A 13,812-nucleotide genomic window follows, 5' to 3' on the forward strand; every position below is an offset into this window, starting at 1 on the left:
TAAGGCGCCCGAGTCGCCTAGCAACGACTAGCTATTTCGGTTGAATATTTACCTTTTAAGTTTGCGATTTTAATGATGTTTTATAAAAGCTTCGATAATATAATATAGTGACTGTCTGATTGTGTGGTTTATTCGTTTTTGTGCAAAATTAATAAAGCAATTTATGAACCACAATTCTCAATGAAGCCAGCAACTTTGATAAAGCGCTCGCCAAATCCACACCGTATAATCACTATGTTTACCTTTTGTTTTTTTACACTAAAAAAAACATACTAAGTATTTAACACTATTTACAAGGTTTATAATAATTTAATATTTATTCACACTAGTCGAGCTTCTTATTATTTAATTACACAACATACGAAGTCCACTGAATTTCCCGCGAATAAACCAAACTGACCTGACAGCAAATTTTTTTTTCTGCTGCTGCGCATGGCAAGAGTCTGAAGCGCTATTCAGCCTCCGAGAGGGCGACAGCCAAAGAGGATGAGAATTAAAAATTGTTTTTTATTCAAAATACTTACACCTAGTGTTTACATTTTGGTGATATGTTTTTATTAACTTGTAATGTAATGTAACTAGTTATGTTTGTTCGGGTGGAATTAATATTTTAACTTAAATTTTAAGTGGATATCTTCAACCGATTGAGCTGAAATTTTGCATGCATGTATTAATCCGATGACAATGCAATATTATTATGACGTAGAGCTGATCTGATGATGAAATAAGATGTTGGCCGACACGACTGCATCGATTTTGGTCTCATTTGATTCGCCTTGACGACTACCTACTTTGGTAACCAGGGGCAAAAAGTACCGCCAGCAAAAATGCTTGAATTAGATTTTTTTACAAAAAGCTGAAACAGGAGGTGCGGAGGAGGAGGTGCGGAACCTTTCATGCGCGAGTCGCTTGCACTCGCACTTGACCGATTTTTTTAAACAGTGCTGCAGTGTATGTTCAACACGGCATTATTAGTTTGTTTAGTTTTCTTGAAGATAGTTTTTGTCCTATTTTGTTAATTTTTCAATAGATGTCGCATTAAGATTTTTGTAGCAGCCGATACAAGCCTATCAGCTTTGAATTAAAGTCATTCCCTAAGCAACCGTCGTATTATTTACATCGGTGCGTTTGGCATTCAAACATGGTCCTTCGAAAGTGATAATTTTTCACTATAAAAATCATTGGTTATTGATAAAACATCTGTAAAAATTCTGGCGTGCATCATTTTTGGAAGTGTGTTATATTACAGTCGATGTAACAGTATTTGATTTAACAGCAATATGTTGATATAATATTAATTAAATTTACATAATGGTATTTAGGAGTACTTACGAACTAAATTTTAACGATAATACATAGAAGGTTTTTTAATGAATGTAACTAAACCTAACTCAATGCGCAAACAAATTATTAACAATCCTGTAAAGTTTATGTAACAATGGAACTACATCGAACGTTGCTATGTAGGTATTATTTGTCGTAACAGTGATAGCAATAATGTATAATTCTGTTAAAAATTTAAGCGTCTGCTTAGTCGGTTGAAATCGTTTCCGTCGCTACAAAGTTCCTAAAATTATTTTCTTAACTCCATTAGCGATATCTTACTCTACAGACACTGACCACGTTCTTTTTCCAATCTACATTTAGTTCTCTGAATTAATACTACATTATTATAGGGTATAGGCAAAATGATAACGGAGCATAAACAAGTCACCCGTAGCGTGTCACGTACACTCCGCACGCTCGGTTGACAACCCTACTCGAATAGGAAATGTTTCTGATACGTTTCGGTAGGAATGTCAAATTAATGAAAGTCATACGCGGTGAGACGTCAGTAATGTTATATTGTTGCGGGGTTTTTTTTAATAATACTACTTTATGGCTCCGGGTGCACTACGGGTAAACCGCCGCGATTTTTTACCGCGTGACTTTGTGAGTCATGGAAGGGCCGCATTGGCGGTTTTAAATTGACTTGTATAAAAAGTCACGCGGTTAAAAACCGCGGCGGTTTAGCCGTATTGCGGCCTCGGCCTATCTTCCATAGAAAAGCATCAGGCATAAAAGTTGTACCTAGTGGATTCATTGGTGATCACTCAGGCAGAAGATCTGAGGAGACAGTGCTTGCTGCTTGACCTTTTCGTAATGGATGTAATGACAAGTTAACTAAGCCAATAAGCTCACACGTAAGTAAACATTCGTTGGCGCATACACAAACAACCTCTCATCCTAAACGTAGGTATAGGTATACCTTATCCGTTTCGTCGTGGGTAAAAAAGAAATTCTTAATTTAATATTACGATATTTTGATTGCCAGTAAGCCCTGTCTGTTTTGTAAGTTTATTACTTATTAGCAAAGATTATGTGGGGTTATAGATAAAATTAAAAATCTTAACGGGAAGCCATGCACGGTTTTTTTTATTAAATTAGGTATCACTGTAAAGAAAATGGAACATAAAAAATGGATAATAGCTAACGAAAAGGAAACAAAATTAACACCTGTGCGCTGTGCAGGGTTGATACACTAAAATAATTACGAGTACAAAATACAAAAAAACACTAACGGATGTCTGGCTATGAGGAAAAATAATTTATGGCAGTGCAAGCGACAATTTGCACGCGACGCGAGCTGTTACACTGAAAAATATGTTCCAAGTACCTACCTAATTTAGGCTCTTTTGGTAACTATACTGAGCGGCAAAAAATCTGGTCCTCAAATGTATGCAATAATAGGTAATTTTGTATGTAGAGTTGGCAAAATTTTGTGCCGCTGAACGAGTATATTTTCTAGATTTGTACGTGGTCACTAAACGAATAGGTCCCAACTAATATATCTATTCTGAGGTACGATTTTTTTTTTAAGTACCTAGTGACGAAATAGTACTTAAGCGATACAAAATACTGGTACACGGAGAGAAAATTACAAGGTAAGAAATAGGCGGCCTTATCGTTGGTCTGGGTTACTAGTATTTTACAGAACAAAATGAATGTGTTAATAATAAATTGAAAATGCAGAACAGGCAGATGTTATTCCTGACTGAGGAGTGGGGACCGAAGTACGAAGCAATAAAGTTGGAAGTTTCGTGTGTACCGGAGCTATCCGAGTTGAGAAAATTTGATATCACGATGTAGAAAATAAATAACGTCATCAATTTGCAGTGCCCATGCGTCGCAGTATAGGGTCGCAAAGTAGAGGGAACAAGTTTGTAATAAATTTCTATCTTTCGAACAGTTTTTTTAGTTACTTACGTGGTAAAATGCGGTGAAAACTAAAACAACTCAACGTGAAGCGATATGGTGTTTCTTACACCATTCGATTAGTATAAATCTGCTATTTTTAAGTCAATCTATGTACCTACCTAATCAACGTGTTTAATAGTACATTGTGTCTTAAGGGCGGTAAATAAGGAATTACGAACGAGAGTCTATTAATATTTTAATATTTTCTCAAAATTGCCGATACCGCTGGCTACGCTCTTGGCAGCTAGCTCCCCGCCGCCCTCCTCCTCCGCAGCATGTGCCCGACGTGCGCGCGCTGCGCGCTGCAGGCGCTACTGCAGCACACCATGCAGTAACAAACTCATTTACCGACCTTGGGCTTCATGACAAGAAAATTAGTACGGGCAATGACTCATTTACCGACCACGGGTTTCATGACGAGCACATTAAGGTCGAGGGTTTTATTTGGGGGGTTGCAACCAAGGTAGCCTGCATGTTACGACATTGTCGACGAGTTACGAGCAAGTGTGATGAAAACCCTTAAACATTGGAGAAAAATATGTGTCAGATGATTAATTTTGCTTCAACTTGACTAATTTTGGTGATTAAATGATAAAAAATTCACTTAATTCAGATTACCTTGAAATTTTACGATCGGCCGCCGACATATATAAATAGGTACACGTTAAAGTATACCTTGACTATTTGCAACTAGTTTTTGTGTTCATTGTCTGAAATTAAAATCTCTAAAAAAAAAACAATATGCACGTTATTTCATTTACGTGTTTAATTATTACTAATTCGCTTTTAATTTTTTTTTTATCACACTTGCTCGTAAACAGTGTTGTAACATGCGGCTACCTTGGTTGCAACCCCCCAAATAAAACCCTCGACCTTAATGTGCTTGTCATGAAACCCGTGGTCGGAAAATGAGTCATTGCCCGTACTAATTTTGTTGTCATGAAGCCCAAGGTCGGTAAAACACGCACGCCATGCACATGCTGCGGAGGGGGAGGGGCGGCGGGGAGCTGGCGCTGCCAAAAGCGCAGCCAGCGGCATCGGCAATTTTTGAAAAAATATTAGTTTTTCTTTTACGAATATACATTTATACTCGCAAATGTGATGAAAAACATTGTATGTCGCACGCGACGGGCGGTACTAGAATTACGAACGTCGACTCATTATTTCTAATAGACTCTCGTTCGTAATTCCTTATTTACCGCCCTTAAGACACAATGTACTATTGTGGCATCTCACCGAAATCCTTGATTATCTTTAAGACTGACCTATGTTTCCTTATTGAATCTTTAAGCATGTTTTTTTTCAACTTATTTTTTAACATGTTTAAGCTAGTAAAAACATCTATAATATAATAATAATAATAATCCTTCTATGCCGAGTTGTATTAGTTTTCACTGGAGACGGAGAAACCTACACATGCGCATTCAATTCCTGTGTCCCATATTGCATCAACAACGAGAATATAACAGAACCTGGTGGGGAAATGAAGCGGTGGCGCTTCAAGGAACAAAAGTGTCATGGAGTCGTGATAATATTGTCAAGTGAAACCTGGTAGCTTCCTGCCGCGCGTCGGGCGGCATCCGGACTCTGCGTCTCGCGCCCGCCCTCGTAGTTCCCGACGTTTGCTGCAAATAAAAATACTTTTTTAATGATTACGTTTCAGAGTTTCGTATTCGTACAGAGCCAATGGGTTCCCGTAACTAAGACTACGCTGGTCTTTCGCTATTGAAAAAGTTTATAAAGTTTTTATTTTCTCCACCACACAGTTTATAATAGAAACTGCCTAGTTCGTAACAATATAGTCGGCAAAATACCGAAGAATTGTTTTTTTTTTGCCTCTTATTTTCAATTAGATTTTTTTCGCGTCGAGTATTAATAACTTTATGAAAAAGTTTATATTTATACACTGCTTTACTAGATTTTCAAATATTTTCACAAGTTTATTTTTAGTTTCCTTTATTAATTTTGTTAAATAATATTCATGGCCTATGGAAATTTGCACTCCGTGGTAAATCTGTTAATACTATATATTCAATCAAATCTAATTTTCTAAAAATTGTAAAAAAATAATAACACTAAAATTAATTTTATCAATAAATTAAATAACACAGAGTTTTTTTATCCCAAGAATGTGCTAAAATTCTCATGGAACGCAAATAAAATCAAAATTAAAAGGCCAATTAAATTCATCTTACCTATTGCTTTAAATCTTGAGAAATTCTCATTAACACTATAACTAACTATAGACATTCTCGATATTTCTTTTTGTCAACTAAATAAAAGCAAAGATTTTCCAGACCTTTGCAGGTGGTAGGACCTTGTGCAAGGTCCGCCCGGATTGCTACCACCATCTTGCTCGCTAATCCTGCCGTGAAGCAGCAGTGCTTGCACTGTTGTGTTTCGGCGTGGAGAGCAAGACAGCCGGTGAAATTACTGGCACTTGAGGTATCCCATCTTAGGCATCTAGGTTGGCAACACATTTGCTATCTCCCTGGTGTTGCAGGTGTCTATGGGCGGTGGCAATCTTTTACCACCAGGAGACCCACTTGTTCGTTTTCCATCCAGTCGAATAAAAAAAAAAGAAAAAAAAGACCTTTTCAAAGTGGCTGACATTTTCCAGCTCCGCCTAAAATACTAACTGATTGACCCCAAAACTGGAGCGTAGTGCTTTATTTAGCCAGCTAAAAAAAGAACGTGTTCACGCGTTGATAACGTTTTGACCTTTAGTTAAATAGAACAGGAATCAAATACAGTTCAAAGATGACGAGTTAACCATTAAGAGTCAAATGGATAAAGGTACGTTATCTTGATCGTTTGGAACTAGAGCTTTATTTCTAAAACAATAATGTCCATTACAAGTTTCGAATGGCCGTAAAGATAACGTTTGTTCACTCAACCCTTCAACTATCAGAGCCATCTTAACCGTTCAACGCACTAAAACGGTACCTCTTTAGTGTTACGTAACTGAAATCAGATATTCGTTTTATACTCACAACAATGATACAGATTAAACAAAGGCAGATGAAGTCTAAGATAAATGTATTATCGGTTTGAAGATAGTACCCTTATAAGCTCTGTGGCAGGTCTAGACTTGGTTTTAGGGGGGATAATAAATTACCTGGACTGACTGACTGATCGACTGGCTAGACTAGACATATAAGTCACAGGAATAAGATACTGTATTATACAGATATTATACAAATTCGAATCCTACGTGTACATTTTTCATTAGCAAAACTTGAATCGGATCAGAAATAGCGCAACTAAAACGAACTTAGTAACGGAAATAATACGAGTATGTATCAGTTTAATTGCTCTTCAAAATAAAAGTTCTTTGCCAACGCTGGTAACTCGAACAATATTTTGCTTTACTTTTCATTTATTCTGCCGAGGCTATGCAAATTTAACTTATGAGATCTCTCGCTACTTTTATTTGATTTCAATTACTTAGGGTAATAACTTTAACGCATTATTGAAACTGGAGGGAGCTCTATCATAAATAGGCTTCAAAAAGAGAAGAAGTTTCTCAATTTGGTTGTATTTTTGCAAGTTTTTATTTAATTTGCAATGTTTATGCCCTTAGGTCAAATTTTGCAAGTCTAATTTAACTTTTTCTAGTGATTACTGATTAGATTGACATGAAATTTGATTCTGATAATGTAGTTTGAATAACAATACAAGTACAGCCAACAAATAGCAATCAGCATGAAAGCTTAAACTTTAAATAAATAATATGTTTGATGTTATTTTGAGTCAAATGTGTGATGTGATGACAAAGACGCAGCTTGATAGAATACCAAGAAGTGGTAAAAAAATAGTTCACAAATTTTAAAACCACGGAATACTTACCTACTTACATACGGACGTTGCAAGTTAAATAAAAGCTTGTGGAATAAAGAATGCTAAAAAGTGCATTTGAATTTTTCGATAACATTCATCAGACATTTCGATCTCATAAACCAATTTACTTATAATCAAAGTCATTATAGTTAAGTTTATGAAAAGTTTATACAAATACTCAAAAATTATGTTACGCATCGTGAAAATTATGACCTTACAAATATCCTACTAATATTATGAATGTAAAAGTTTGTGAGTGAGTGAGTTAGTATGTTTGTTACTTCTTCACGCTGAAACGGCTGGACGGAGTTGGATGAAATTTGGCGAAAAGTTAGTTTATAACCTGGATTAAAACAGGATACTTTTTATCCCGATATTCCCACGGGATAGGGATAAAATCTTGAAATAACAACCGTAATATAAAGTATAATTATAATTATAGGCTAAATATAATAATAATATCGTATTGTTATCCATACTTAATATTATAAATGCGAAAGTGTGTGAGTTTTTTTTTCCTTTTTGCTGTGCAATCATAATTTGATTGCTTAGTAGCGACATCTCTTGTCTGGGTGAGCGGTTGGTTCCGAAAGAGTGTGACGTCTCTCGATGAGCGCGGAACATAGATGTCGCTAGTGCTGCTGCATAAGTAGCGTAGTAGAATTAAGCAACCTGAGATATGTATGCATAGGAAAAATTCGTGTCTAGATTCCTGTCCAGCGGTGGTGTAGGGGTTATAGCACGCAGCACCATCTTTTTCTGGTTTTTCTGTGCATCCATGTCTCAGTTTGTATTTTCGATATGTTTTCACGGGATACCCGTAAAAGTAACAAATTTGGAGTTGAAATAAAAAATACAAAAAGACTCCAAAAAACCAATCATAAATCTTTAAATCTCCTAAATTTAGATAGTTCACGTAAACTTATAAATAAATTGACCATCCAGCCAAACCCGAACAACTTTATCGAAACCTTTCGCTATTTTAAATTCAGGCCTCGTCTAGGTAAACTATTGTGAGTGACACGTATGGTAAGACGGGTCAAACTGCTATTTTGATGAAGGCAAAACGCACGGGCTTTCTCTGATTTTAGAGATAGGTATAAACCTGTCGATAAGAAGTTAAGTAGGATAAACTTATATAAAACTCACATTCCTCGGTGATCTGCAGCTCAATCTTATCCAGGTCGTCTTCATCGTCGAAGTCTGTCTGCACGGTGACGTCACGCGTGTACTGTTGCAACGTGATGACATCGAACGGCGCGCGCTCGGGGCTCGGAGCGCGTTCGCTAGGCGGCGCGTCGCGCGCGCGCCTGCACGCCGCGCAGCCGCACAGCGAACCGCGTACGCGCAACAGCCACACTAGCCCGAACAGCGCCATCCACGTTGTCATGCTGACTCCGGCACCATCACGCTAGGTTGCACTGTCACACGCCATTTTCAATTTACCGTAGCCATGTTTGTTTAGTTGCGTACGTTTTTATGTTTTGCCACTGGCATTTTAGAAGTTTTTGGCACTTCAGTTGTTAACAGCCAGGCCCATCAGATAAATAATACTTTATCTAATTCAACAAAAATAATTTTGACAGACGATTAATTTTCGGACTGTTTCATGTGGACGAACGATTTTTTTGACACTGTAAGTCCTTCAACTTTTTTATAACACTAACCGGTACTCTTAACTATACTGTTTATGTCCTAAACAGTTAACAATTTCGGAAAAAAAATCGTTCATTTGAAATACGTAGTTGGATGAATCATATTCATATATGGAAATATATTCTCGGCAAAAAGCAACGATTTCAAATAATAGTGGTATTATTTGAAATCGTAATCATAATTTCACTAGGTCAGGACATGAAACGGCCTCTATAAACATAGCATAGTTAAAGGTGTCTATAACAATATAAAGAAAAAAAAATCTTTAGACAGAAGAACAACGTTTATTTATCATTTTTAAGAAGTACCTATTAAATGGCATTGTTGTTTGCCAGCACCAAATTTGAAATTAGGTTCGGCCAAATAAAAAAAGTTTTTTTGTTACTAGCCACTAGCAAAAGGTAAGCCAAAAACTAATCAACAAATTTCAATCACTTACATCCCGGGACAGATACAATCAAAGCTATCCTCTGCTCATAGATCGCAACACCAGCTGTCTTGTACACTGTACAGTACACTGGATGCGTTACGTCTGATCACATCACATTTAAGAAAAAGTTCAATATATCAAAAACGACTCAACCGATATTAATAAAACATGTCTAAGAACCATCGCTAGAAAACCTGCTTTCAAATAAAAAAATCCGCATTCAAATCGCTCAACCCGTTTAAGAGCTACGGAGCCACAGACAAACACACACAGACACACGTAGCAGTCAAACTTATAACATACTTTCACCGTTATTTTCTTGATCTCGTTATCAACTTCGACAGATGGCGCAGTTAATTCAGAACAAATAAAAGTCCGATTTGGTTCGGTACATACTTAGGTATTTCGATTTGTAATTGGAACTTTACAGACATTGCATAAAGGTTAAGTCGTAAAATTTCTAAACTTGACATGTAAAATTCACGTGACACATAAAAGAGACAAAAACTCAGATTTTTAACTAGTTTATTTTGTTTACATATCTAGGAAAAAAAAGGAATTATTTTAGTTACGGAATTTTAAAAAGTCATAAATTAAAAACTTTTATTCTGTTTACTGCGCATGAGTAGGTATAAGAATCTTGATTCTTTTTTATTTTTTACCCCCGACGCAAAAAGAGGGGTGTTATAAGTTTGATAAACAGTAAGTCAGGTCACCAATGTCTTAGAAAAAATAAATTCATATCATAAATGACATAATGAATGTTCTCTAAAATTTACCGGAAATCAAAAATAACACGTTACATATACATAGAACCCGTGTCACTACACTGAAGACTATTATCGGGTGAGGACTGCATTAAATATAACCACAATGCTTTGAATGCATCGAGTATAATTTGCTTTAAGTTGACAAATATATCTAGTGCCATCCACGAAGACGCGTTATTTTGTAAAAATTTGACATTAATGACATGTCATAAGAACCACGGTACGCGTCACGTGAATACCTACCTATAACTAACCTATACAGCACTATTATAGCAGTAGCAGCTTGCCTTCCGTCTCACTTACCTAATTTTTTTTCTGTCAGTTGCCCTTTTGTAACATGCCATTGTCATGCAAGGAAGTCGCTCTCCATCAGGGGGGCTAACTACGAAATTATTAATATTAGCGTCACCGGATCGGCCAGGGCGGAACAATGTTAATAACTTAACTTCCAATACGGTATTTGACAACTCCTGATTTTGCCATATCTTAATATTATTATGAAAATATAGATATACAGATAGTGTTTAGCGAAGAGGAAATTTAAATCGGTTGAAAATTGGATTTATAGTGATTTTTTTAAAAATCTATATGTATACCTGTCTCTTTCTCAAACGCTTTTCTCTGTGCAGCAAGTATGGCGGTACTGGCGTGTGACGTTACATGCCAGTATGTCTTTCTCTGTCTAATCTTGAATTTCAAACCTTTATAACTTTGTTCTTTGTAGCTTAAAAATTGTTTTTCTATTCGATAACAGGCATTGTGTAGTTTTAATTTATAAAACATATACAAAATAGTCAAATACCGTATCCCCTCCCTCAATTATAAATTTTATGAAATCAACCGCTTGCAAAGGTAAAAAGTTCGAATGTATGTTTTGACGCTGATTGTTTGACAAATAAAAGCGCCAGGCGCTTGTATGTTTGGGCCATTAAACAGCATTTTGCATTCCGAGAGAGAGCTAAAATTTCCCCAACGCGTCCACTTAGACAGCTGAAAAAGGATGAGTCTGAGTTTTACTAGGATAATAGTGAAAAATGAACATAAGTTGCATTCGTGGTTCGCATTTAGATTCGTCTGTGTGGCGCGGGGGCGGGTCGCCGTACACAAGAGGGAAACTAATGGGCGTATCATGGCCGACACTGTAAGTAGTTTAAGGTCAAATTTCTAGCAAATCGTTCAGTTAAACTAAATTCAAAATGTTTCACGTAAAGCTGTTAACAGCGAAATCATGTTTCCTGTGTTGATAATAATTTTCAATGCAATTCAATTCTTCATTGCAACCATGCTGGTATTTGTTTTAAAATATCATTGCGTCACATGACCCATGATAAGTTATAGCCAGAAACATTTTAGTTTTAATTTTAGCATTTGACTTTATTGAAAAGTGGAATAACCAACAAAAGTTGGAAAACCCCCGACTTTGTCACTTCAAAGTTCAATATCTCAAAAACGGCTGAACCGATTTTGATAAATCATGTCTAAGGACCATTGCTAGAAACCCTGCTTTCAAATAATAAAAACCGCATCCAAATCGGTTCACCCGTTCAAGAGCTACGGTGCCACAGACAGACGGACACACAGACACACAAACATACAGACACACATAGCGGTCAAACTTATAACACCCCACTTTCTGCGTCGGGGGTTAAAAACAAGAAAAATCGTGTAACAGCCAATGGCCTCTCAAGTAGGTATCTTAGTTAGGTTAAACACATAATTTCTATCCCATTTCACTACCGTTTTTAGGGTTCCGGAGCCAAAATGGCAAAAACGGAACCCGGAGTTTCGCCATGTCTGTCTGTCTGTCTGTCTGTCCGTCCGCGGCTTTGCTCAGGGACTATCAATGCTAGAAAGCTGTAATTTTGCACGGATATATAAATAAACTATGCCGACAAAATGGTGGAATTAAAAATTAAAAAAAAAATTTTTAGGGTACCTCCCATAGACGTAAAGTGGGGGTGATTTTTTTTTTCTCATCCAACCCTATAGTGTGGGAAATCGTTGGATAGGTCTTTTAAAACCATTACGGGATTGCTAAAACGATTTTTCGATTCAGTGATTTTTTGCGAAATATTCAACTTTAAAGTGCAAGTTTTCATTAAAATCGAGCGTCCCCCCCTCTAAAATTTAAACCGGTGGGTGGAAAAATTTGAAAAAAATCGGGATGGTAGTAAATAGATCAAACTTTCAAGGAAAGCTATAACGGCTAAGTTTGCTTGAGTATTATTAGTAGTTTATGAGTAAATAGCAGCCTAAGGTATAAAATATACCTAAACTTGGAAGATTCCGTATAAAATACGAAATCCTTTGAAAAATATTACTTATTTTTTTCGTAATGGCTACGGAACCCTATTTTGGCGTGTCCGACACGCTCTTGGCCGGTTTTTATTTTACGCTATGTAACGTAACACAAAATAATTGAGATTCTCTGTATCTAAATAAGAGAGGCAAACACAAATAATTAAAAAAGGCGATCCAATTTGGATTTAATGGAAACTGAAACCGATCCTAATTAATTCAAAGAATTACACGCACGTTCAATGTCAAGAAAGGAATCGGAAAATCTATAAAATGATAAATTACGATAATAAATTGCCGCCCTTAGGTTATAAATGACAGTCTTTACGGTAAAAGACTATGAAAAATATCAATTCGTCACAAACGAGCGAAAATTTCTTTCCCGCGAGAATAAAATTAACATTACAAAAAATGGTGAAGTGTGACATTAACAAATCACGAGGTTCTGTACTTTTTTTTTTGGTAGAACTTTGGAATCGCACTAAAAAGGCTTATCGGATTTGGATGAAATTACAACACAGCTATTTTATTCCGATATTCTTAGTCCGTAAATATGAAATTATGTAAGATTGCGATTTAATTTTAAGGAATGCGGATAGATATTTAATTTAGTAAAGTCCGGGAATTTCAATACAAATACTTGTCCTAATAAGTCAAGCGAGCTCAGCCCCATATTTAAATCTATTTATTTAGAAACTTATCCTGATGAGAACTGAGCATAAACAGCGTCACAAATTAAAAACATGACATAAAGTAATACGTCCATATTCCATAAACGTATGTCCAAATTTAAAATCGTGTTGCAACATGCAACTACCAAGATCATAATTAAGTAAATAAATAGAAGTGGAGAGAGAGAGAGAGAGAGAGAGAGTGTATCGATGTAAGAGTTGTGCATGCTCGTACTTTAGACTGGTACAGTTGCCATCAGGTATTTCGGAGCGGCCAAGGTGGTCAAAAATATCGGAAAATGCACTCTATTATTAAGGTATTAGAGTTCATGTATCGATGTTTTTGACCACCTTGGCCGCTCCGAAATATCTGATGGCGACTGTACCTACAATTGTGTGCTAGTGGAGGTGGACATTATTTAACGTCACCGGTTACAGTAACCAATGACGTGATGAGTCACCGAATCACTGGTTTCACGTCAAGCGACAAAGTGGTGATTCTTGTAACAATCTTCTTTTGCGGTGATGCGAGTTTCGTTTCAACGTTATAGACGTCACGAACGGAACGAAACGAATGCCATGGTTTCACGTTTCACTCAAGCGACAAGTGGTGATTTTTATAACGAGCTACTTTATTTGTGGTGATGCGATTTTCGTTTCAAAGTTATAGACGTAACGAACGGAACGAAAGGCATGGAATGGAATTATAGCCGCTTACCCTTACCGCTGTAAAAGTTTGGTTTGCACCTTACATGAATTTAAATATTATTTGTATTGCAGTAAGGTACAAATTAGTTTGATGGAAGAATATTATAAAGTATCAGTTACAGTTACAGAACTTAAAGTTTAAATTAGCCGTCATGAAGTAATTCATATGTCTACAGTCAAAAATCACGCTTGTGATAAATAA

The 13,812-nt window shown here is 36.4% G+C and overlaps 1 protein-coding gene across 10 annotated transcripts in view; it reads right to left on the reverse strand.

The window, feature by feature from the left end:
• The window catches only part of LOC141427404 (discs large homolog 1-like protein), a 41,297-nt gene that overhangs the window by 15,197 nt on the left and 12,288 nt on the right, over nt 1-13,812 (reverse strand). For 6 of the 10 annotated variants that reach the window (XM_074086783.1, XM_074086777.1, XM_074086773.1 and 3 more), the window contains exons 2-3: nt 8,227-8,636; nt 4,786-4,862 (exon numbers count right to left, since the gene is read on the reverse strand). In XM_074086783.1, the coding sequence (XP_073942884.1) occupies nt 4,786-4,862; nt 8,227-8,467 (318 nt within the window). In that variant the 5' untranslated portion in view covers nt 8,468-8,636. The remainder of the gene's footprint in view (nt 1-4,785; nt 4,863-8,226; nt 8,637-13,812) is intronic. The other 4 variants (XM_074086778.1, XM_074086779.1, XM_074086781.1 and 1 more) reach the window with 2 other exon arrangements.

This window comes from Choristoneura fumiferana, chromosome 4 (genome assembly GCF_025370935.1).
Source record: "Choristoneura fumiferana chromosome 4, NRCan_CFum_1, whole genome shotgun sequence".
Taxonomy (NCBI): domain Eukaryota; kingdom Metazoa; phylum Arthropoda; class Insecta; order Lepidoptera; family Tortricidae; genus Choristoneura; species Choristoneura fumiferana.